At 47.3% G+C, this 24552-nt stretch overlaps 2 protein-coding genes across 13 annotated transcripts in view; both read right to left on the bottom strand.

Annotated features, from left to right (window-relative positions):
• Positions 1-505: 505 nt before the first annotated feature.
• NCF1 (neutrophil cytosolic factor 1) lies at positions 506-9789 on the bottom strand. 2 transcript variants are annotated; one of them, XM_075518269.1, is made up of 11 exons: positions 9246-9789; positions 8651-8731; positions 8224-8299; positions 6543-6708; positions 6354-6409; positions 5927-6049; positions 5288-5395; positions 4364-4481; positions 3390-3497; positions 1608-1750; positions 506-961 (listed from the first exon to the last, which is right to left on the bottom strand). In XM_075518269.1, the coding sequence occupies exons 1-11, from the start codon at positions 9315-9317 to the stop codon at positions 843-845; spliced, it is 1170 nt and encodes a 389-aa protein (XP_075374384.1). In that variant the 5' UTR covers positions 9318-9789; the 3' UTR covers positions 506-842. The 2 variants fall into 2 exon arrangements, with proteins under 2 accessions (XP_075374384.1, XP_075374383.1); XM_075518268.1 differs by lacking the exons at positions 8224-8299; positions 8651-8731; positions 9246-9789 and having other exon boundaries at positions 6543-7328.
• Positions 9790-12709: 2920 nt separating this feature from the next.
• Positions 12710-24552, bottom strand: part of GTF2I (general transcription factor IIi) — an 81440-nt gene continuing 69597 nt past the window's right edge. For 9 of the 11 annotated variants that reach the window (XM_075518291.1, XM_075518286.1, XM_075518290.1 and 6 more), the window contains 8 exons: positions 24280-24390; positions 23415-23498; positions 22420-22603; positions 21246-21274; positions 19697-19762; positions 18256-18294; positions 15523-15597; positions 12710-13784 (listed from right to left, as the gene is read on the bottom strand). In XM_075518291.1, coding sequence (XP_075374406.1) covers positions 15539-15597; positions 18256-18294; positions 19697-19762; positions 21246-21274; positions 22420-22603; positions 23415-23498; positions 24280-24390 — 572 coding nt within the window. In that variant the 3' untranslated portion in view covers positions 12710-13784; positions 15523-15538. The other 2 variants (XM_075518293.1, XM_075518294.1) reach the window with 2 other exon arrangements.

Below are 24552 nucleotides of genomic sequence, written 5' to 3'. Positions count from 1 at the left end.
ACCCCAACCCGAGCCCACCTGGTGTGGCGGCGGCAGGCGCTGGCCGTCCTGTGATGGCCGCCGGCCTCCCGACACGGCAACCCTGCGTGAGGCGGCAGGAGGGACCAGCGTCCGCAGCCTTGGGAAGCCGCTCGCCCCTCACGCCCTGGCAGCCCCACGGGCCCTGGGCCGCCTGCCCCGCGCCCCTCACACCCTGCCGCCATTCGGGGCGGCCACCTTGTCTCATGGCTCCTGCCCCACCCCAGCGAACGCCATACCCCCACATCCCCGCCCTTGCTTTCCACCAGAGGGAGCGAAGCAGCCGCCTTCCAGGAGGAAGCTGCCATTGTTCGTCCCCCCAACCAAATTTCCTCCCTGCCGGCATCTTTTGCAAGAGACCCTTTCCCAATCCCCCGCTGGATGCGGCGGGGAGAAATGCCTTTCCTGCTGCCATGCCGCCGGACACCGGGCTGCTCCCCGGCGTCTGCACTGACCCGCCGTGCGGGCGGACATGGAAATACAGCTATAAAGTGTCTCTCCTTTATTGGTGAAAAACACAACATCATTCAAAATACAAATAGGGGATAAAAGGGGGTCTAGGGGCGAGGGGTCTCCGGTGGCTGTGGAGGCCTCAGCCCCCCAGGAGCCGGTGGAGCGGGGCCGGGTCCCTCCTCACGGTGTCACATTGGGCTCGCCGTGCCGGCGGGTGAAGACAGGCACCGGGCTGCGCCGATCCGGCCGGCAGCCCCCAGGGCCTGCGGCGGCTGCCAGAGCCACCTGGATCCCCCGGTCTGGCGCTGAGCCCTGGCTGCGCAGAGCTGGTGGAGATACGGCGTCGGCTGGCTGCGGAGGGGGCTGAGGCTTCACAGGATCTTCCTCCGCGTGCTCTCGGTACAGCGGTTCAGGATGAGGTCTTTGCTGGGACGGGGAGGAACAGCAGGTTGAGCCTTGGGCTTGTTCTCCTCTCGCTCGTTTTTCTCAGCTGCGGGTAAAGCAGACGTACAGATGGGTCAGAGCTCTCCACCACCCAACCCCTTCATGTGAATGTTCAAAAGCTTCCTATGCCATGGCCACCAAACCTCCTCTCTCAGCCACGTGTGATGGTCTTCCTGGAGGTTTGGGTGGTGGCATAAGCCCACCAGTTCCCGGCTGGCAGCTCTGCTCAGGTGGGAGCCCAGCTCTAGGTCCATGCAAGGAGCTGCTCTCCCTTGGGAAGGTCATGGATCCCGCAGGGGGATTACCAGATCTAAAGCGTCTACCTCAATAGCAGCCTCCTTCTTTATGCACTACCTCCCTCTAGGTGCTTTGCTGACAGCTAACGTACATGGTAATGATGATGGTAACGGCAGCACAGGTGAGGTTAGGTGGAAAGCGCAGGAGGAAAGCGCAGGTCCTAAATGTGGGCTGACCTCCCACCAGGACCATATTCTCCTCCTTCTCTGTCAGACCTATACCCAGAGGTAAGAAACCTCACTGAAAAGAAGCATCTCCCTGCACATGCTTTCCCCATAGGAGAAGGGTGGACAGGCAGGGTGTGACCTCCATGTGCTGTCCTGCTCCAGCAACCAGCGATGGAGGGCAGCAGGACTTCAGCCCGTGTCCAGGGCAAAGGCCCTGCTGAGACTTACTGATGACATTGGCCTTGTTCTGGAAATTCTCCTTCATGTTCCTCCGGCTCTGAATGTACTTTGTGCTGTTCCTCCTGTAGGTCTCCTGGCTGATCTGCTTCCGGCCCTGCTTGTGGATGCTCTTTGCGTTTCGGATGGTGGATCTGCAGTGAGTCAGAAACAAAACTTTCAGTTTCCGTGCCGGCAGCTCTCACGCCTTGCACTTTCTCACCGAGGATCTCCCTGGCCCTGCCTCTCACGGACCTGCTGCAGCTGAACCCTGTGCTCCCTCCTCTGCCCCACCCAAGCCCCAATATCTGCTTTGCGGTGGAAGGCAGCAGGTGGATGCCAGCCCTCCAGGGCAGCCGTAGGTGAGACGTGACGTACAGCGTGTTGGGAGGCAGCTGGAGCAGTGCTCTGGAAGCAAATACTGAAGGGCGAAGCCTGAGCACAAGCCTGGAAAGTAATGATGGGGATGGTGAGGTAGATTGGGCATAAGGCTGGAAGGACGAGATGGGCATGAGGTTTATCCAACAGAGTTCAAGAAAGCCCTGGAAGCGAGCTGTAGCTCTTGGATGGATGGACATACAGCATCTATACTGGCTGCAACACTGAGCTCCCTGGTGTGGTGTTTGGCGTGGCTCCCCAACGCCCAAGGATCAGTCCCTGGGCCCAGGGGAACAGAACGTGTCAGCGTGCACCTGGATGTGTGGTGTTGAACCCACAGCAGAGAAACTACTGAGAGAAGTGAAAGGCTGAGCAGGCTGGGGCTGTGCTGCGGCATGCTGCCGCAGGGGAATCCCCAGCGTCGGGGACCGTCCCCAGGCAGGCAGATGGAGGCCACCGCTTTGTCTTCACTACCAGGGCTTGAGCAACGTGGCTCCTGACATCCATCCCATGGCATCATCCTCCTACTCTGCTCAAGGCAACGGCCCCTTGCCGGGCCCATCTGCCTTCAGCCTCTCCCTGCTTTGAGCACGCATCCATCTCAAAGCAAAGCTCTTACCCACAATGGCAGGTCACCACCTTTGCAACGGGGCTCAGCCTAGGGACAGCATTCACCATGGGGGGACAAGTCACTGTCCTTGAAACAGGCCACCTCGCCTGCCCCAAGGGTATCAGTAGGCATCACTGCGCTCAAATGGGTGGGTTTGGGCCATTTTACACCGTCTCACACTCGATCTGTGCGCCAGCAGAGCTGGATTTTGAGAGATTTTATAGCAAGGCTGCCGTGTTTTCTTGTAGGGAAGAAAAGATAGCAGCAAACTCTGCCCTTCCTAGCAGTTTTCTTTGCGTCGGAATTAATGCGTTATTATTGCTTTTTATCTTTTTAATCAAAATAAAATCCCTTCCATTAGCTCAAATCCTCCCATCAGATTAGGCCGTTTGGTGGCTCTGATTAGTCAAATCTCTCCTCGCTTCTCAAAGATTCAGTGGATGCACTTAGGAAATAAGAAAAAGGCCAATTTGAAAATTAGAGATTAGCCCAGAAAAGAAACTTTGCAGAAGGACAAGGAGAAATATGTCTGGCTGGAGGACCTGCTGGAGCAAGGACCGTGCAGCCCTGCGTCAGAAACGCTGGGGTGCCTCTCCGCCTGTGGAAGTCGGGGAGCACAGAGCTGGTTTTGCTGCAGCCCTGCAGGATCTGCCTCCTGGTCTGTCTTTGCCCTGCTCACACCTCTCCTGGGCAGTTCCTCATTGCCAGGGCGAGCAAGGGACACCACAAGCCACTGTCTGGTTTCATTTCACCCCCCTCGAAGAAGTGCTTTAGTCCTCCTCCCCGCCGCCCGGGGCTTCTCCTACCTTCGTGGAGGAGCGCTCCGGTTCCTCAGCTCGCTCTTCACCGAGGTGTTCGCCTCCCCGGCTTTCTGCAGGTACATGGAGGGGTAATAACCTGTGGTTTCATCCTTCCTGCAGTGCAACACAAAGCAACATCGCTTGCAGTCTTGGCTCTGCAACCACCACCTCCTCGCCCCTGGCCCCGGCAGGACTGCTGGTGCTAGGTGGGCTATTTCTTCTCACGTTGCTTGCAGGGACGGGGGCTTCAACTGTGCCCCCACCTTGTGTGCCTGTGGCTCTCCCTGAAAGTGTGGCTTGAGTCCCAAAAGCAAGTAGGTAGCGGGCAGAGCAACGGCTCGCAGCTTGAAAGCTTAGGGTCTCACCAGCTTATATTACCTCCGCTGGGCTCCTGAAGCATTGCTCAGAGCCTCCTGCCGGACACCCTGCCGTGTGCCCAAGAAACACTCCCTGGTCCCCGGCCAGCCTCCCCCTCCAGCCCAGCACACCTGCAAACACCAGGAGAGCCTCCTGGACCACTCGCCCGGGCACAGGCTGGGCAGGGGGATCCCCAGGGTTGCGGCCACGTTGTGTCCTGCTGTGAATGCGCAATCTGTGAGTCTCCAGAGCACAAAGGCAGCTGGGGTTCCCCTTGGGAAAGCCCAAGTTTGCAGGGCAGGCCAGGGCTGGGATGAAAGCTGAGGTTTTGCAAAGCAAAATGTGCCAGAATACTTGGAGGCAAAATAACAGATACGTTTTTTTCCATCTGCCTCCTTGGATATTTCTGAAGGCCCCAGCAGAGGAAGCCCCAGCTGCGATGTTTAACGTTTGGCAAAGCCACAGGCTACTAGAAGCAGCTCTGCAAAAGGAAGTGCTGGGCAGCGGCACCAAATGGTCCGTGGCTTTCACAGCCCTGGTGTGGAGAAACGCTTGGTTCATCTCTGAGATCTCTGCCCGATTCCTGCTTGCCTGATTTGTTCGTGGCATCCCTGATGACCCACCTGATGACCCACCAGCCATCGAGGAGCTTGTGGATGACTTCGATGGTATCCCCCTCCTTGAGGGTCAGCTCATCCTCCTCCACAGCCGTGTAGCTTTTCTGGACAACGTACTGCTCGCCTGCACACAGAAGTGGGACAGCAGGTTGTGTGCTACCGTGCCAGGGATGGGGCTCACCCTCTCCAGCTGCTGAGGAGAGGAGGCACCAGAGCATCTACCCTATGTTTGAGGCAAGGCCCAGGGTGCTTCAGGTCTCCCAGTTTGGATTCAGACTTCCCCAGCCTATGGCTCATCTCAGCCCCTCCAGCACCTCTCCAGGAGAAAGCTGGTGAATGCAAGCAGTGGAAGTACACCTATCTCTGCTGAAGAGCATGTTCATAATTCAGGTGATTAAATCAGGAAGGAGGAAGCCTTGTGCTCATAGTCTGCTGCAGTGTTCTGAAAGAAGAAGATGAAGCCCAGACAGCAATCAGCGTGAGTCTGCAGGATCCTCCCTCTGCTCCATGTGATAAGGCCCCGCTGCCACGGCAGGGCGATGCGGAGGGCTGGTAAGGGCAGCGCAGAAGCCAAGCGCTAGGGAAAGCCTGCGCCTCGGCTCGGACGCTGCACCGTGGTCCTTTGCTAACCCAGCAACTCGGCACGCACCCAGCTAGCTCAGGACGGCCCCAGATGAAGAGACACATCTGTGATCGGCCAAAACAAGCATCTAATGCTGAGTTGCAGGTCATGGGAAGCTCCTGATGTTGAGACCAAGGCACTGAACTATGAGATTTATCCCTCCTGGCAGCTTCTACAGCAACATCTCTGTGCCCAGCAGCCCTGCTGCAGCGTGGGCTGCCCAGCGGGGGCCTTGCAATGAACCATTCCGGCAGGGAGCAGCGGCAGGCTGTGCTCTGGTACACACCCTGGTTACCCCAACATTTTACCTGCATAGTTGGGCTCCTGCTCTTCAGACTCATCGGGACCATCCATCGGCTCCAGATAGGCAGCTGGCACCCAGCCCCGTTTATTCTTCAACTGGCAAAACCACCAGCCTGCAACAAAAGCAGCCGTGGGCAAGAGCAGAGGGTGTTGTAGGGGCACGGCGGGGGCACCAGCATCGGCTCTGTCCCCGGCCGGCGTAGGCGCAGGCATCCACGTGGCCTGGATGGAAGGGATGGCACCAGGGCCGGCCCCTGTTTACATGGCACAAACCAGGGGCCTTGGCCACTTCATTCTGTTTCCTCCTGGGCAGGAAACCTCACAGGCTGAGGCATGCATGGAGGTTGCAGGGTTTTCTAGGATTGCCTCACACCCTCCCCAGCCAAACCCAACTATCATGTGGCTCCATGTGAATGTGAAACATGCCCAAGGGGGCATGTTTCGATGCTGCCGATTGCATTTGCTTTGAGCTTCTCCTCTCCATCAGGAGACCCTGATACAACTGCCTACCCTTTAACAGATGCACTGGCGTAACTAACTCTCATGCTGCGTTTGGACGCGAGACGCAAGGGCAGTCCCCATGCTGAAATGGTGGCCAGGAGGGGGCTGGCCCTTGGGGGCTCTCTGGAGGAACAGACACATACCGCTCTCGCTCTTCTCCACGACGTCCACCATGTCCCCAGCTTTTAGAGCCATCTCGGATGTGGAGCTCTTCTCGTAGTCAGCGATGGCTCGGTAGGTTTGCAGGACCATGGGGCCTGTGATGTCTGCGGGGGAGAAGTGACAAACGTTCCCTCTCCCAGCCCCCGGCACAGAAACACCCTGTTCCAAGCAGGCCAAAAGCAGCCCCAGGACAGCCCAAAGCACTCTCCCAGCCTCTTCTGGTCCCAAACCAGCTGGATCCCAGGACAGGGACTCATTCCCCCCAAGGCTGTGGTTCCCTCCCAGCTGCAGCTCTGGCACAGAGACCGTGCTCTCGGTCAGGGCATCTGCCGTGGGATGGCTGCCCCTCTCCCGGCCAGGTTTTGCTGCTGCCGAGGCAGCCGCTTGCACCCCTCCAAGGCCTCTTACCGGTGGAGTTTTTCTTGGTATCCTTTGGCAGGAGGAAGACCTCGGGCTTCTTGATCCTAGATGGGTCAAAGGCAGCTCAATGCCAACCACCCCGCACCGCCGGCAGCGGTGCCCTCCCTGCGGGCTGCTGCCAGCACCCAGGGCCGGGGACGCAGGATTTCCCCCAAAGCGGCAGGCGGCTGGACTCACTGGCTGTCCGTGGCGGGGTTCATGTCGTCGGGACGGACCTTGAAGAAGTTGACCACATGCAGGCACCGGGAGATCTTGTTGGGCAGGTTGACCAGCGTGTAGCAGTACTCAGACAGCGTGCCCTGCCTGTTCTGGGTCGAGCGCTGCCCGTCAAACCACTTTGGGGCTGGGGGAGAGGGGAAAAAGCAGGCAGAGTGTCCTGTTTTTATGAATTTCCCAAGCAGGCTGCTCTGAATCATTAATTTTGCACTGAAAACGAGTGGATTTGGCCCCAGGGTGCTGCAGGGCTGCATGGTGCCCGTAAGGCAAAGCTCTGTGGGAGCGTGGCCTCGTCTCTGCCCTTGTCGCTCTGGCCCCGGCCATGGCAGGCACGTGGAAGGGCCATGCACGGTGCTGAAAAAACTAGGGAGAAGCTGACGGCAGGGCCACAGCTGTTTTGTAGAAGTGCTGCAGCTGCACATTCCTCCTTTTGGCAGTGCGGCTGGGGAGGCGAGCATGGCGCAGTGCCCAGCCCGGGTGCCATGGGCAGCGCGGAGGAGAGCGCTGTGCAGCTGGACTCGTCCCCTGCAGCTTGTGGACTCTTGCAGAGCTCGTGCAAGCCCAGAAAAGACCCTGTTTGACCCCATTTCAGTTACGGGATAACTCCCATATCCACGCTCAGACTAAGCCCAGCTGCTGGCCACAAACGCAGCAACTGCACCGGGACACAAGGAGGGACTCAGGGGACCAGCCTGGGGCTGAGGGAGACAGGCACATCCCTCCGTCCCACCGGCCACAGCGCATGTCCTGCAGAGCCGCTCTTCACCCCAGGGCTCCAAAATGCGCTGGCAGCCCCGACCCACGGCAGTGTTGAACCCCGCGTCGGTGCGCATGTGTGCGGCCAGTGGCACCCCTGCACCCCCCGCAGCAGACCGACGCCTGCCTTGTCCCCAGCGCTTTCTGTTCCCCAAACGAGATGGGGATGTTCCGAACAGCCCCGGCACAGCAGCGGGAGCGCGTAGGAAGGGTCCCGGCATGGCAGTGTTAGTCCGGCCCCGAGGGGAGACCCCCAGCCGTGGCACCTGCACTGCCGCGCGGTGCAGGTTTCTTCCTCCCTGAGAGGTGTTGACCACAACCCGCAGCTATTTCTCATGTTCCTTCCTGCCTCTTTTAAAGCAGGAAATTAAATAAAAAGGGGAATTTTGCTGACCTGTGCTTGGGGACAAACCGCCAGCTCTTTAGATCAGCAGTTCATTCCCTGTCATTGTAGACATATTGCATTGCTTCCTCTTACAAAATATCTCTGTTGCCATAAAGGCAGGAAAAAAACAATCCCAGTGATGGTGTCACTGAAGGAGGGCTCGGCTCAGCTCGGCTCAGCTCAGCTTGGCTCAGCTCAGCTCAGCTCAGCTCAGGCTCCCCCAAGCCAGACCCTTTGCACCAGCCCGGGGCGCAGCCAACGCTCCGGGAAGCGGCCCTAGGGAGGAAGGACGGGGCCTGCAGGGCTGGCGAGCGTCGGGAGAAAGCAGTGCTGCTGCTCGGGCAGCCCTTCTGGTGCTTCGATTTCAAGCCTGGTAGGCAGGAACAGAAATTGCCCCAAGCACCTGCGGGGGAGGCGGCTGGCTGAGCTCGGCCCACCGGGGAATTTCCCAACCAGCTGCAATTTCTATTTCAGCCCCCAGCCCCGGTGCCTGCCCCTCACCTGGCAAGTGCGGGATGATCCGGTTCTCCGTGTTGATGTCCCCGGATTCAATGGGGAACATCTCCTTCAGCGCTTTCTGTGGAGCAGAGCCAGGCACGGCTGTGAGGATGGCACTGGGGGACCCCCCCGTGGCACCCGCACCCCTGCCTGCGTTTTGCCCCCCTTCCCGGCACTCGCCCCGCTGCCCGCTGGCGCGTGCTGGCTGGACCCCGCGCCTCGACACCGGGAGAAACCTGCCAGGGGAGCGCAGAGCTGGGGGCTCCCCACTTCAAGGGGCGAAGGAGATTGAAGCGCGGGGACCCAGGAGCCTCCTTTGAGCCAGGTTTGTTTTGGGGCAATTTCAGCTAGAATTCGCCCTCCTCTTTTTCCCCAACCCAAGCCCTGGCGTGCTGGGCCAGGGGCTGGTGCCCACCCCGGGACGACTCACATGGAACTCATATATCTCGGTAAACCGGCGGTAGACGAGCTTTTCGGAGAGGTCGTTCCACTTCACCAGGAACATGTAGACCTGAGGGGCAAAGCAGAGGTGCCGCAGCTCTGCGGGCGAGCAGGACCCCACACCCCGCTGCGGCCGAAGCCCCCGGGGAGCCTCATGCTCTTTCCATTTCAGATAAACTGTGTGTTTTTCTTCCACCACCCCAATGGGAGTAGCCTACTCCCTACACCCTACTCCCACCCCAATGGGAGTAGCTCTGCCCAGGCACCGAGCGAGCCGGGCGCTAGGGAAGCTTGGCAGGGACGGAGAGGGGATAGAAACACGCAGACGGGTGGGAATCAAAGAGGAAAAGCCTTTTCCAAGCCTGCGAAGTAACCTACGGCTTGCAAAGGAGGTGCCCAAAATCTTGTATGTTCAGGACATTTTAGCCTCTGGCTGCCTCCAGCTCATGCTAGCCCCCATGACCCCCCAACAAAGGATGCTCCTAGGCCCTCAATCACATTTATCTAAAGAAATATGCTGGCCAGGCTTTTTACCCTGGCCAGTCCTCACTGCTCAGCTTGTTGGAAGGTCACTGCGTACTCACATAGTGCTGGCTAGGGAAAAACCTTTTCTCGTAGCCCAGCAGCTCAATGTGCCGGATGAAGGCATCCCCCATAGCTGCTCCCAGCTGCAGCGTCCCGCTCCGGCCCCTGCTCCTGCCTCCCCGGGCGTCTCGGCGTCCTCTCCTCCCCTCTGCCTTCACACAGCTCTGCTTTGCTGTTAAAGCCCCGCGGAAAGCGGAAGTCCCGCTGCAATCGCGCCCATTATTGTTTACCCGCTGTGGTTTGTATCGAGTCGGTGTTTCCTATGGGGAACCTCCAGCCCGGCCCCTCCAGCGCTGGGGAGCAGGCGGGCAGCGGGGAGAGCTCGGGATGCTGTGGAGGCACCTCTGAAATCAGAGGGCAGCGAAGGTTCCGGGCCAGGTCGGGTGCCCCGATAGCCAAGTGACCGCTGACGCTGGCCCGTGATGGCACAGGGTGCTGCAGCGCCCGTTTCGCAGAGGGTCAAGGACAGACAGCAAACTGTGGTGCAGGCTCAGCCCCTCCCTGGGCTAACACCTTTATTAGCTGTAAAGACAAAAGCTTGCTCTGACTGCATTAAAAAAATCAAATACTAACCACAGCTTTCCCTCAAATCTCAAGTATGGTGCTTTGCAGGTGCTGAGACCAGAAACAGGGTCATTTACATTTGGTTTCTTATTATTTTAACCTGGAGACTTCACTGTATGCAAGGCAAAATTATACAACCAGTAATACGAAAAAAGATACCTCCAGGGCTGTCTGGATGCTGCTCGGTTAACAGCCAGGTCACTGCTGCTTATGCAGAACCACCACACACTTTGTCATGAAAGCTGATTTCATAATTACAATTGTTTGTACTAAATTTTAAACTGCTTTACAGACAATGCATTACTGGAAACCACTTAATTCACGTGTCTTCTCTTTCCTCATCCCGTGACGTGAGAAATGAAACAGAGCTTGTAGATCTCACTGCTGGCGATGGGTTAGTTCACAGGCACAACGCGTAGCTCTTGTGGATGCACTGCGTAGTGTTTCCACCAACAGCCCTAGAGTTACTATGTGTCAAGAAGCATCATTTTAGAAGAAAATTCTGGGAGGAGTAATGACCCATCTGATAAACAAGCTGAGTTTATGGAGTTCATGAGCTGATTCGTGTTTTGGGGAACAAGGCTGGCATCTGAATACAGGACCTGATTTTTGAGGGAGATGGAGAACTTCCACTGGCCTCAAGATGAAGAGCTGGTAGTAGTGCTTTGCAGCAAAGCACGCCTGCTTTGGAGCAAGAACAGCAGATACGGGACTTAAGGTGACAGATTTCAATCGAGGTTATTGGAGGTGAAGCACTGGAGATTGAGAGTTTTTTGGGCGAATGGACTACTCTTTTCTGTGGTGCTCCACCAAAAACTAGTACCAAACCCTCCCAGAAATTAAAAACCGAAGAAAGGAATGCCACCCTAATTTTGTTCAAAATATAATTTTTGATTTTTTGGTAGCTTACATTTAAGCTTAATTCAATCCAGAGCCACGGGAGGCCTTGCTTATGTCACTGACGGCAATCGGCTGTGTGTGAACAGTACTAGGTGCTCCAATAGCTGTTGCAAAATCACAAAAATGAAAGCCTGCCCTCTTCCTTAGCAGTTTGTCGCTGACAGGACAGATACGAAAGGAAACAAAGGAGAAAGGGTTCAAGTTTTGTAAGTGGAAATCTTCAAATCCCAAGGGAAAACCACCGGCCAGCAGCGGCACGACAGAGGTGCTGGACCTCACCTGAAATCTAGCGGTCACCGCTGTGAGAAAAGCCGGGGTGCCGTACCCGAGGAACACCAGGCTCCGCCACGGGCACCCTGGATCCCGCACTACGTGGATCCAAAATTCCTATTTAAGAGAAAGGAGCCAGCCCAAGGCACAGGACGGGCTTTTCAAGTTCAGTAAAACATGGGGAATAAATACTTGTCTGCTACTTCATCACCACAAAGCTTCTCTGCTGGAACAAAAAATATTCAGAGCTCTGGTAAGTTGTTGCAATTTTATTTATTTGTTTATTAGTACAGCCAAGGCTTTTTAGGGCATTATCACTCAATACCCGAAGAGTGACACACCTCATGTATTACTAGTTTGGAAATGAGTGAGATTTTCATACACGGTCAACATCTTAAAAGTCTGCTACCTGTTAGGACTATATATAGAGATAGATAGATAATTTTTTTAATATAAAATTGATATTTGGAAGGTATAAATATTGGTGCAATTATTTTGTCAGTCTAAGTTCTCTCTACTGGATATAACTCAAAATGTCTGAGACCAAAAAGAGACTTCAGTGTTGAACGCCGACACACCCATCAGCAGTACTGCGAGCCCAGCAGCAGGACGGACACAACGCACACCACCACCCTAACTCCCCGCGTCACATAAGGACTCCAGTCCTTCTAGTAAAACCACTACATCAGTTTTCACTTTTTTTTTTTTTTTTTTCAGCTCCTGCACGCAAAGCTGCAGGATGTCCATACTCTGCTGTTATATACTTGACAAGGCAATAGCCTGGAATTACTTATTTTCACAGTTCTTTCGCTATGATGCCTCGCCCTCATTTTGAGTGAGCGCTAACGACTCCATCAGCAATATATAGCCTTGCTGGGCAGGCAGCTGTGCAAGAAGTGCCTCCTAAAGGTAGCTGCGAGTGAAGAAGGGATGGGCCATCTTCCGCTTTTTCAAAAGGGGAAGCCGAGAGCCAGCTGAAAACCCGTGGAAAGTTGCATTAACTCATTTCCCCATTCTAAAGATTTCTAGCAGCAATCACGAAACTGGCTGTCGCTCTGGTAACAACCTATTTATGAAGGTATGTTAACCGAGCATGTCTATTAAAGTAATCAGCAGTGAAAAACGTCAGTGGTTATAAATTTGGGACAGTACCCATACAGCTGAGAGTTAACAGGTAAGTTAAGGCAACGGGCTCGTTCCCATGGGACTGAGATAGGGGCCGTTTGCCGAGGCAGGAAGGCAGCGCTGCGTCGGTCACCACCGGTTCCCACCTGGAGAGCTGGAAGGTACTACTGGGACGAGCATTTTTAAAACGACTCAGCATGGAGCTAAGCCTGCTCCTACTGACATCAACAGCACACGGTCTGAATATTTAAGTGGGAGCACCTAGATCTGCACGGAGCAATTGTGAAAACGCAAGCGCACGTTCTACAGCTCTCCCTTGCCTCCAGAATGACAGAGATGTGCTGCTCTGAATTAATCTGCTGAATTTCAGATTGCTCCCGGGGAACAGACGCTGTACCCAATAAATTAAGGCTTCAAAATTTTCCTTGAAGATACAACAACCTCACGCACCCAGAACTGGATTTCAGTCTGAAAGGCATGACTGGAACGTACTTCCTTCACTGGAATGAGGAACTATGCTACAGCCTGTTCTACCTGCCTACGGAATTACCGCTAGAACTTGACTTGTTGTACAATATGTAAACGTATACTGCATGGACAGTCATGAAAACCATCAGAAAGGTCTTTATTTCTTAATCAGGGAATAAGGTTTACCATTTGTGCATAATGCAGTCATCCCAAACTCACGCCAATAAAAGAGAAACCTTTACAATAATCTGCATCTTCTCTATCGAGATTATCATATAGCCAGAACTTTACACCTCTTATGGTTTGTGAAACTTAAAAAAAATGCGTACATGAGTCTCTTACATGATGTGGGGCGTACCCAGGACTATAGGGGACTTAACTTTTGACATAGTAGGACTTACAGCAGCTTGTAGTGTACGTTTCCATAACTAGTTCTAGATGAACAGAGGGCATCCCCCACAGCCTTCAGGAGAAAAGCTCTCACACAGGTCCACGTGAGTTCTGCCTATGTTAGGACTGCAAGACCAGACCCATCATATACAAACCATGTGATATTCTGATAAAACATGCACTTACTACCTTGAATTAATGAACAAACTATAACAGGGTTTAATTCAAATTGGTTCCTAATTGACACACTGAAATACTGACCATTTCACAGTCCATCTCATTAATGCGTACTAACGGTCAAGTGAACCAGTTTATCTTTTATTTATGAAAAACATATGAATTGTGATAGATATAATAGGAAAAATTAGTTCAAATATACAGATACTATTGTCCAATCAGCCATTAAAGGAGTAAGAACCAAAAATTAATGATTTTTTTTCCAAAGTAAAACTAACAAACTGAACTACTTGCAGGAATTTTTCTTCGTTACAAAAGCTGAGATGCATTCAGGTACGGTGAAATTCAGCTTTATTGGGCAATGTAGACAGCCTCTGTTAAGTCCCTGTTGATTTTAATCCTTGTCATCTCCCCAGCATTGCTGCATCAAATTTAGTCCTTATAATATATTCCAAAGTAAAACCAGCCATTCCAAATCTACAGTCATTCTTTGCTTTAAGTCAATTCACAGAACTGCTGAAAAAGTAGACATTTCTATCTAAAAGTACAAAAAGGGTTTGTATAGAAGGTACTTCTCTTATACAGTTATATTACACAGCTCAAGACAGTCCCGGCAGGCTCTTCTCGGAACTGGATGCTTCTCACTAGATAAGAAGAATTACAAAAGTGAGTTAGTTTCATTGCAGCTCTGTATCTCATTACAAATATGAGTAGCCTGCATTGCCTTTTCGAGCTCTTCAGGCCTAGATTCAGAAAGCATGCAGAAGCTGAATATTGCTCTCAATAAATATGACATTAAATGTGTGCTTGAGTGGTCTCTGTAAGAATTTAGATCAAATATTTGCTTTAGTATAAATTCAGTGGATGGCCTAAAGCATCGAAAAATCCGAACCACTGCAGCACCAAATTGTGCAGCCATTGCTCAGACAAAATTTCCGTGACCTTTAGCGGACAAGTGAGATGGCTTTTTGTACCTCCACTGGCTGAAGTGCCTCCCACGACAAACCAAAAGGTTTTCTTTAGTGTATTTTCTCCTGCCACGTTCAGTTTTATGACAAATATTTCCAAAGCAGACTTCACCAATTTATTAGGAAAACTACTGCTGTACTTCTAATTCTCAGGGCACAGACAGTTGGTATGCTGGTATGTCAGTCTCTGCCAGCTTCTACCAAATCATTTCTGGATTTGTCCCTTCAGTCCCGCACCCCGATGCCGTCAGCAGCCCTCCATGTGCCAGGCTGTGTTTATGCTGCACGGACGGAGGGCCATGGCCAAGGCTGTCCACGTCTCCAAAAAGCCGGATGGAAACCCGCAGGCCCCAGGCTCCTCCAGCCACTGCCTTCATGCCAGGGGCAAACCGCATTATCACTCTCAGCTGCTCAGGCGGCAGAAATGAAGAACCAGAGCCTGGTTTTGCCGATTGCCTGTCTGTGCCCTCAGAACTGGAATCGTACGCAGACGTTTTCTTCTCTGGGATGAATAAAACGTCTTTTTCTTACTAAAGCTAGACAAGTTACAGCTCGAGTATACTAAACAAATGCATCCAACTTTGTATCAATCAAACCAAATTACTATGTCAAACACTACACAATGAGGAAAATATTTGGAGTATTATCAAAAAACTGAAATGGGAAAAAGTACTACAGAGCTGTGACAGCTTAAAATTGCCATTTTCTGTGAATGAAGCATAGAGACTTACAACTGCGTGGGTCAGCCTTTTACATTTGGTGATGTGATAACATCGCTAGCACTGTTCTCCACCTCCACCAAAATGTCATTTTTAGGAATGAGTGAAGTTAAAAATAGTATAAGAGAAAGATTCAGACATTTTTGCATTGTAAATTAAACTAAGCTTTTCATAAAAGTTAACGGAAAAGAAAAAAAACTTTTAAAGGAGGTTGGTTTGTCATCACAGCTAACAGCTTTACCAGGTGTCCCAAGCTTAGACACTATTGCAGTCATAGTGAAGAGCTCTCCTGCTCAATTGCAATTTGGAAATATATAGGCTTTACCAAGAACAATAATGCTTTCACACAACCATGTCAGAGCTCTTCGTAAACACTAATTCCCTAAGCTTTCATTTACTCTGCCTCTGAGGTATGTAATTACCATCACCCATTTTTATTTATAGGCCACATTTTCCTAGGACTGCCTGCCTCACAAATTTGAACACAGTGTGCTTTACATTATATTTGGATAAGGTGGTGAAAACGTTCTACATTTTACAGGTGAGAACCAGAGACGAATAAAATAATTCACAAGTAAAGGACTGGCACCTTCTGGCATTCAGTCCTGTATCTCAGCCCGCTTCTCCCCACCCCAAAATATACAAATGTTATTCCTTGACAGGCATTGACTTCAAGAAACACTAAATTCTTTTACCCAGTATTGATGAGGTCTACCACGTTGGGTCTGGTTCTTGCTTTATTTGAGAATTTTCTTCTGTTTCTGTAATATCTTTTGAAAAAGCAGTAATGAATGAGGAAAAAAGGAAACTTCTCAACCAATTTTTTTGTTATTGTTGTACTTAAGTAAAAAACTATGAAAATATGAAAAGCATTCATTTATCATTTTAAACTATTAACGATAAATAAAAATGTCTTCACAACAATCTTGATTCTGCAGAAACTACCACATTCACTTCAATGTAAAGCAGCCTGGGATCTTAGAGAACTCTAGTTTTTTAAAGAACAGAAATAAAAATTGGTATTAGAAGTGTATGAAACTTTAAAATGGTTTTTATGCAGCTGAAATACTCACTGGGCAAGAAAGGAACTTAATCCAAAAAGGAAACAACATAGAACCCGTGAAAAAACGTCAGCTATATCACTGTTTTGGTCTGCATCCTGCTCTTCAGTCCTTCTCCCTCCTCTTTGTCAATCCCCAGTGCCATTCCTTCTCCATCCACCTCATCAGATACGCAATGCGGGGTGAAGCTTTCCAAACACTCACAGGTAAGTCTGTAGCCCATGACTTCAAATACTTCAGGCATGACCACTGCTTCACATTTTTTAAGATGCTGTTTTCCAAAGCTAGCTAACAACGCGAACCTACTTGTGCTCAGGTCATGCCTTCTGGCTTAGTTATTAAATTAACATGCATTGCAGAAACTCTTGCCTTCACAACACTGACTATTTTTCAGATTTTTTCCCCATCTGTAGGACTGCTGCTCTTCTCAGCTTGATACCGGCTTTTGCATTATTATTTTTCAATCTGTCCAAACCAAATTTTGACCTTAGCTAATTTTTCTTCTTCAATGCACAGTATCACAGAGAAAGGCATTATGATATGCTTAAAAAAAGAGAGAAGGAAATTTCATCTTGTTGGCTAAAGCATTCATCATCTTTTGATACGATTTTTTTTCATTTCCAGGAGACTTCATTACAAAACCTTTGCTTTTTCTTGTTCACAGGGATGCTTGGAGGTAAATCAAAGAAATCTCATGCCTGTATAGCCCAGAGCCTGATTTTGTTCTTTTTATAAACAGAGAATATGATGTTGGAAGGAAATTGGTTTTTCAGTGAAGTTGCTTGGAAGGTTTGGGGCTAGGGTAATTCATCACTACAAAGCCAAGCCGTTTCACCGCATGATCATTTTATACCTTCCAGCCTAGTTCTGAAGCGATTTTGAGTTCTTCAGCAATTGCATCCCTTTTCTCCAGATCCTTCCTCTGGTGACTGGGTCTGAATCCAGTTTCGGATGACAAATTCAAAACCACGTTTGTCTATTTCTTCAAAACAATTCGCAGGCCCATAGCTAGATCTCCTCTGCATGAGGGTATTCAGGAACAACTCATGCACTCCATCATCTAACAATTTCAGTGATCCCACATAGTTTTGGTATCATAAAGACATTTGATGCTCCAGCTTTCAATAACTGAACTTAAAATCTGCAACTCAGCTCTTCTGTGACTCTAACGCTTTCTTTTGAAACTTTGGAAACTCTAACACTTGCTTTCTTTTGCTTTCTTTTCTTTTGTCTTGAATGTTGCAACAGAATTGGTCTATATTCTGAGAAAGACCTACTCATAACACTGAGCGAACCTGTAACTGAGTTTGTAACGGTAGTTCTGGTTGAGCATGTTGGCTTGTCTCCAAGTTCAGTGACACGCCAGGGGAACTGAAGCAATGGGAGGCTGGAAAGGGCACTTCCATGGAAAAGGATACAGAAGAACGGGAGTGCCGAGACTTGCTGCTTTCTCTTGTGGGGGAATCTAAGCAGGATTAGGGAATGAACTCAAGTTGAGAGTTTTAAGATGACAAGTGCTGATGCACAGCAGCCTCCATCCCAGTGCTGTTGGCTACGTTGCCGTCAAGCTGCTACTGACACATCAGACAGCCCCTCTCAGGGCTACCTGGCACGAAGGCAGCACCCCGTCAAACTGTCACAGCACCTCGGATCCCCTATGCCAGCCACACCAGGGGCAGCCACAGCCATCCAGGGCCATGCTGACAAGCTGGGGCTATAGCAGAGGCAGCATTTACAGGACCAGAGCACACAGCAGACACCAGCATCCCAGTTCTCAGGTCCATTCAGTATTCCTAATGCTCCAAGACCGCACGCAAAAAAAAGTACAGGGAGGCGGGCATAGAAGATCTACAGCCTCCTTGGTCTCACATATATCAACATCTGAAAAAGGATACAACTCAAGTATATTCTTGGACAATAGGAAAGCTGGATGCTTTTCAGAGCTTAAGTTCTGGAAGAACAACTAGTCCCCCTCCCCGACACAGTATATTCAGGCCAATATGGCATTCAAATTTCCTGATGATGGCAATCATTCACTTGCATAAATTGTGGAAACTACCGCACTGAATAACTAGATGCACCACTCAGGATATGAGCAATCACTCAAAGCCTATATACAGTCATGACTCACCAACCAAGAACAACAATTCATAAAACTCCTTTGTAAAGTTATTTGAATAATAACTTTTGCTGCAGAGTATTTTTCACATGATGCAGCACGATATTAATACAGATGAAAAAAATGTCCTGGGAACCAATAAAAGCCCTTTTTTGTTTTGATTGACCTGTCTCCTTTAAAAAAAGATGCAACTTCATTCAAAATTACTTAAAAATATTTGTTGATAATAACTAAAGACAAACACTTACCTCCTACAGATACTTCTATTTGGCTTGGTTCAGCTGGCTCTTAAATGAAAAAAATATAGTCACATGAATATGAATATAGTTTCAACAATATGAATCAGATAAGTATCTTAGAAAAATTAGGGAAATTAAGTTTTCCCTGAAAAAAAGCACCTCATTTTTTCTCTAATGATCAGACTCAAATATCTTTGTCTGAGATAAGTGTAATTTTCTATAGAGAGTCTGCAGCAAAATATAAAAAATACCCAAACATTTATTACATTACACTACCTAACACTTTCTCTTCCGACTATGGTTCACTGTGGCAGACGTATCACCAAGTCCTAGCAGAACATAACGTGCACTTGCACAGAATATACCAAGTTTGGAACAGCTTTACTCAAACCACTTAAATACAAAACTGTATTTAAAAAAAAAGTAATCACTTCTGGTTAGTATTGTCTTCAATGGTGCGTATGTGTATTTTGGGGGAGAGTGGGAAGGTGCAGAATAGAGGGCAAAAAGTATGTTTGCATTCCGTAATGATTTTTCTATTACCTATGTTGATGGATCACAGATGGACAGGTGTTGGGAAAGCCATTTAACCTTTTTAACACTGCGGGTGAGTTAAGGACAGACAGACTACAGCAAGGTCACTGACCATCACCAGCTGTTTTCATCCCTTCCACCACCTCCAAATGTAGAGGAGCCAGTAGTTTCCTTTATAATTATTTCCACCATACGAGTGTCCCTTACTCTTAAAAAGTTTATCGAACGTTTTCTCTTAGTTTCCAAGTTTCTTTGGGTAACAGTTCACTCAGTCAATTGAAAAAGTCTTTCCTGCACTACACCAACTTGGGATACGCATTTCTAAAAGGTCGGCGAACATTTAGAAACTATATTGGGTCAAGAGGAAGTTGCTCAACTACATCTACTTTAGCTATTCATAGCATAAAGCTAAGTTCTCCATTCAGACTCAAATGAGTGATGTGTGTGCAGTCTAGACCCAGTCTAGCAGGGGTTACAGAGCTGTGCAGTAGGCACAAATTCCATCAAGACCCCATTCTAGGTTCTTACATGTTACACAGGCAAACTTCACTTGGCTGAACATCTATCTGGTGCAGACACACACATACTTTGAGTTAAGCAGACATCAATAAATGGATACTGGATTGGCTTTATATATTGCTCCTACTAATCCTTCTTTTCAGCTCACTCATCAACTGCAAAAATCAAATCAAGGAACACGCCAACGACACAGCTTGAAGGAATCTATAGCTCTTTCTATTAATTTATTAATATTTAATAGCTATAAAAGTCACCATCACACACCATCTGTCAAAATAAAATGGCCCATCATGAGCAGCACATACCCAGGACATGACTACTAATATCATCTGTCAGTAAGACCGAGAACTCCATACCCTACCCCTTCTGCAAGGACATGCGTCACGCTCTGCATCACCTGGTAGTACTGGTGCTGCTGCTGGTGCTGTTGGTGGTGCTTCTGCTTCAGCTTTTTCCATCAGCTCTAAGATTAGACATGATCACTGTTTAACTTCACAATGAAAATGGTCCCACATGTAACACAAGGGCAAGCTTACTTCTTGAATCTGCAAATCCTGAAACTTGTTGCACGAACAGGTTACTAACACTTGTGATTGAGCTGCAGTTCAATATTTTTTATTACAGAAAAAACATTCCCTATCTTGCCTGCAAGCACCAAAAATTTCCTTGCAAGTTCTCACATGTACTTCAGAACAAGAATAAAGCATCATATCTACATAAGCTCAGAGCCTTTCAATCATTCACCTCAGTATCTATCAACATCAGATAATTTTGATCATCATTAATGGACGTGGATACTGCATAAAAATCCCATGTTCGATGACTAATCTGCTCCTCCAGTGATGGAAGATGATTGGATACCTATGTTGTTTTTGTTCAGCATATTAGCTAGCCTCAGTCCCAACACATGCTGAAAGTTATGGTGGATAGACAACAGTTTAATAGATTCTTTCGTTTCTAATTCAGTTCTCTGGAAATGCTATTACACACTTATCTGCCTGGAGGGTTCCCTCTTACAAAGGGACGGATCTCTTTCCCACCTAAGAAGGTGTGCCTAGGACTGGTGAGCAGGTCAACTAGAATACCTTCCTGAGAGCACTTCGTACTTGCAGTTCAGAGACCTCAGCATGTTAGCTGGAATACAGAATCACAGAATCATTTGGTTGGAAAAGCCCTTTAAGATCATCGAGTATACTGGTGGCTGGATGCAGATGAACGAATGCTGGGTCGCTAAGGCTCAGGCTGGCTAAGGCCACACAAACAACAGTAGGTTATTTGGCCTCTGAATTTCTAATCTGACAATGGCTCAGAAAGAATGTGACACAAGGGACACTGTAATGACAGTGTTTTGCAGTTTGTTTTTTCTCTTAAATAAGATCTAAAAAACCAGGCCACTATTATTTTATGCAGCTGAGAATACTAAGACTTTTTTTTTTTTTCCTCTCAAATGATTTCATTAACATGGCCAAATTGGCCATGGCACTTCAGGTAATTACACTCTGCCTCTCTAAACTGCTACAGTTTTAGCAGAATGCAGAATTTTTCACTGGAACACAGTTGTGCAGCTACTGGAAAGTTCTTGCTTATTAACTGCTACTGCGATGGATCCGAACCTAAAATGCAGACACGCCCATGTAAGTCTGTTGCTCAGTCAGGGTCCTAAATCTCTTTGGGACTCTGCAGCTGAAAAATACAAAATCAGTATCTTGCATTTTCATATCAAAGTTAATGCTAATCTTACACTGTTCTGTAAATTTATCACACTGCTCTCAAGTTAATTGCACATGCATGTTTAGTCAGGAAATCTTAATGAGACAGACACAGACAAGAGAGTTATACATAGAACTTCACCACTGTGGAGCCTCTGCCACTAAGCCAAAATGTAGAAAACGAATACTGGTAAGTTACAAAAATACATTTGCCATCAGTGTTTCATGAATACTTACGATTGTTAATCACAAGTCCTGGAAATGGTCTGCAAAATTAAAAAAAAAAAATAAAAAAAAAATTTACTGATTCTAAAATATACTGCATGGGGTCTCCCTCCCAAGGCAGCTTCACCTAATGGTTCTTAACAGAGGTCATGCTAAAAAATGAACAGAAAATCAAACAAAACAGAAGGAACCATCATAGCAGCTCTTGGGCACCATGGTTTGTTCACTAGCATTTTGAAAATTAACATACACAGAAAGATCTAAATCGCTCCCTCAGTCACGGCTAATTAACAAGGGAACCACCTCTTCTTCAGAGCTCAATTAAATAAAACGTATCAAGCAAAAGTCCTTTCAGGTAGAACTCTTCATGATTAAGGGTCGAGAATTCAGACCCCTTAGTAAAATATATTTAAGAAATTTATCTCTATCTAAAGATAAATTGAAGTTTTTAGACTCCTGTGAAGCAGTCTATGATTTGAGAAGTTATATTAACTGATAAATTTTTATTTTCAATTCCTGAACTCCTTCTGAGTAAGATTCCAAAGTTTCATCTATTCTGCTTCATGCATGCAAATATACTTTGTATATACATGTGGGTGTGTGTATATATGTCTATGTAACACCCAAATAAAATTCACTTATATTGTAATCGGACAATATTGTATTTTTAGGTATAGTAGATAAACTCATTTTGGAGGAAAAAACCCATTAATCAAAGAGCTTACCTTAACTCAGGAATTTTAACACAACTGAAATACTTAAAAATATTAATATTAATACTACTACAAACATACTGTTTACTGTCAAGAGCCAACAAGCTCTGGACCTGTCTCAAAGCTTGATCTGATAAATGGGAGAGCAAGGCCCACAACACTTTAGGACTCTGTTATATAATTTGAATAGATTTCAACTCTTGCTGTAAGACAGCTCGCTGCAATATGCAGTATTAATAATATGCCCTTTGTCATCTTAAAGTGGACATATCCTCCAAAGAGTTATTCTCCTCCTTCATTCATGCTATGAACATCTGGGCTTCATTTGACTTGACATACTGTTTCCAAAAGAGCCAACATCTTCCACTGTTTAGAGATGCACTGTAACTTCTATTCTTTTGAATCTCAATTTATTCAAGCTACAGGGCTGTCCTCCCAACATCTGCACCATCTGATCAATGGCAACTACATACCGAATGACAGTAAATTTGATAAAATCTGCTGATTCCAAAATCTTCCTCATCGAGCTGATTTCCAGATAACTGGGAGCTTTAAATGTCACGCCAGGAGGCATCCCATCCACCACCACACAGCCAGGGTTGATAGTGATTTTTCTGTATGGGACTTTCACAGGAAAATTCATGCCGATGGCTTCACCTAAGTGAGAGACGTCATGTTTATTTTCAAGCTACATATTTATGATTACACGTTGAAGGAAAAATCCTCAGTCGATTAAGAAACTAAATGCAAACCCAAGCTTTCTATCAGATCTGAAACTATAAAATCCACTTGACAATTAAACCATTACAGTGTTAGATGTTTTGGATTACACTGATGAATGTTACTACGAGATCATTAGTTACAACTTCAACTCTAACAGCTCACCATATAAAGGACCCAGATTCTGTTTTTACTAAAAAAGCTATAGAACAGGATATCTAAGGAAATAGCTACATCAAGGAAGACAAAGCGTTTCCTGCAATGCGCACGAAAAGCAATTCAACACAGCACTCGTGAAGGAATTTCAGATAAATAAACTCAGGTCATTATTGCTGTACAACGCAAATACAAAGTAGAAATAAAGAAAACCATACACAGCAAAAAGGTTAAGTTGCGTTTTAAAAATTACTCTAGTCTCAAGTATTAAGACATCTCTGAAGCCCTAAGAAGAATCATGGTTTGCCAGCAAAATAAATATTTCATCCATGCTTACACAGAAATAAACAGGAAGGGGGGAGAACATAAAGCAATCTATACTCTTGGGATTTTTTGTTTAAAACACCAAACAACCTACATCACTTATAAAAGATTCTTTTGGAAGTCAAAGCACAACGTTCATACACAATTCTCAAATTTGTTCATTTTAATGATCATATATATCATTCCCTGTGATGATTCAGTAACTTCAATATGAACAACATTAATTGCATTCACACCTACGTAAAAATGAGGAGTAAGAAGCAATTACCAAATTTCCGGCTAAAAAGATCATTTACTTGCTCTCTCAATTGCCTGGCCTTCTCCACTTTTGACAGTCGCTCACTTTCATCATCTGGAAGAAATTGTTAGAATAGCCTCAGAAATAAGCAGATTTTTCTTCCCTTAAGCTTGTTTATCATTGCATGTTTACTCAAAGCAGGTATATCTGAATGCTTCAAAACAGGCTCTGTCTTTGTTCCTAGTTTTAGCAGTAACACAGAATGGTAGAAATATGCAAAAATAGATGGTTTTTAAGAAATCTGTGAGAAGCGTCAAAGTATTTACATAACCAACATTAGATTTACTATCTAGAGATGATTTTGTAAATTTCATCTAAAACCACAAATTACATTTTATTTTCTTACAGTACATATAATGGTGGGGAAAGGTAAAAGCACAAGTGGCATTCAATAGATGGCCATGGCATGCAACGTTCCTCACGGTTTCTAATGAATGTAATACAGGCCTGAGAAAGTAGTAATCGGTGTTAAGACAAAACAGTTCAGTCAGCATGGTTATTCAATTCAGTCCGAGTCCTGATCTCTTGAAGTTGCCAAGAAAATTGCAAATCAGTATTTAATTCATTGTGTGAGAAAAAAGGGAAAAATGTGGATACTTCTTAACTAGGGGCTGGACCAAGAACATTCCAGAGATGTCACTGAATAGATATTAATGAGTGTTAGAAAATATTTAACATCTCAGCAAAAACAGAATGCTAAATTATGCTCTTTGTTGACTGTACTTATATTTCAGTGAACCAACTTGATTGTAGGAAAAAAATTCATCAGACTAAACAAATGTCATGGAGAATATAAGCACAAAAAGTATGATGTGAAACCTGACAGTGTACACACCTGGTATAGTTACTTGAATGATGTTAAGATCTTCAACACCTGCAGCTGTGTTCACCACTGTGTTTGTTGTGGTGCTTGCTGTATTTGTTATATTAGATGAATTATTTTTTCCTAAAAGTAAGAGAGTTAATTTAAAAAACAGTTGTAAAGAGCCCAAAATCTTGATTGTCATATATAAAGAAAATATTGCAAAATAACAGGTATTCGCAAAAATTTTCAAAGCAGAGCTGGTCCCATTTTCAAAATGGGTTCAGCTTCCAACAAGACACACTT

The sequence above is a fragment of the Mycteria americana genome, chromosome 15, assembly GCF_035582795.1.
Source record: "Mycteria americana isolate JAX WOST 10 ecotype Jacksonville Zoo and Gardens chromosome 15, USCA_MyAme_1.0, whole genome shotgun sequence".
NCBI classification, from domain to species: Eukaryota; Metazoa; Chordata; class Aves; order Ciconiiformes; family Ciconiidae; genus Mycteria; species Mycteria americana.
This window is presented reverse-complemented; position numbering and strand designations above follow the sequence as displayed.

Coding starts and splice junctions, on each gene's coding strand:
- NCF1 (XM_075518268.1), bottom strand. CDS start 7,168: ATGGGGTCAAACAGGGTCTTTTCTGGGCTTGCACGAGCTCTGCAAGAG. Junction 4,482..5,287: donor GCAGGAGCCCAACTATGCAG/GTAAAATGTTGG, acceptor TTCTGTGTGCAG/GCGAGCAGTACGTTGTCCAG. Junction 1,751..3,389: donor CGGAGCGCTCCTCCACGAAG/GTAGGAGAAGCC, acceptor GACTCACTGCAG/ATCCACCATCCGAAACGCAA.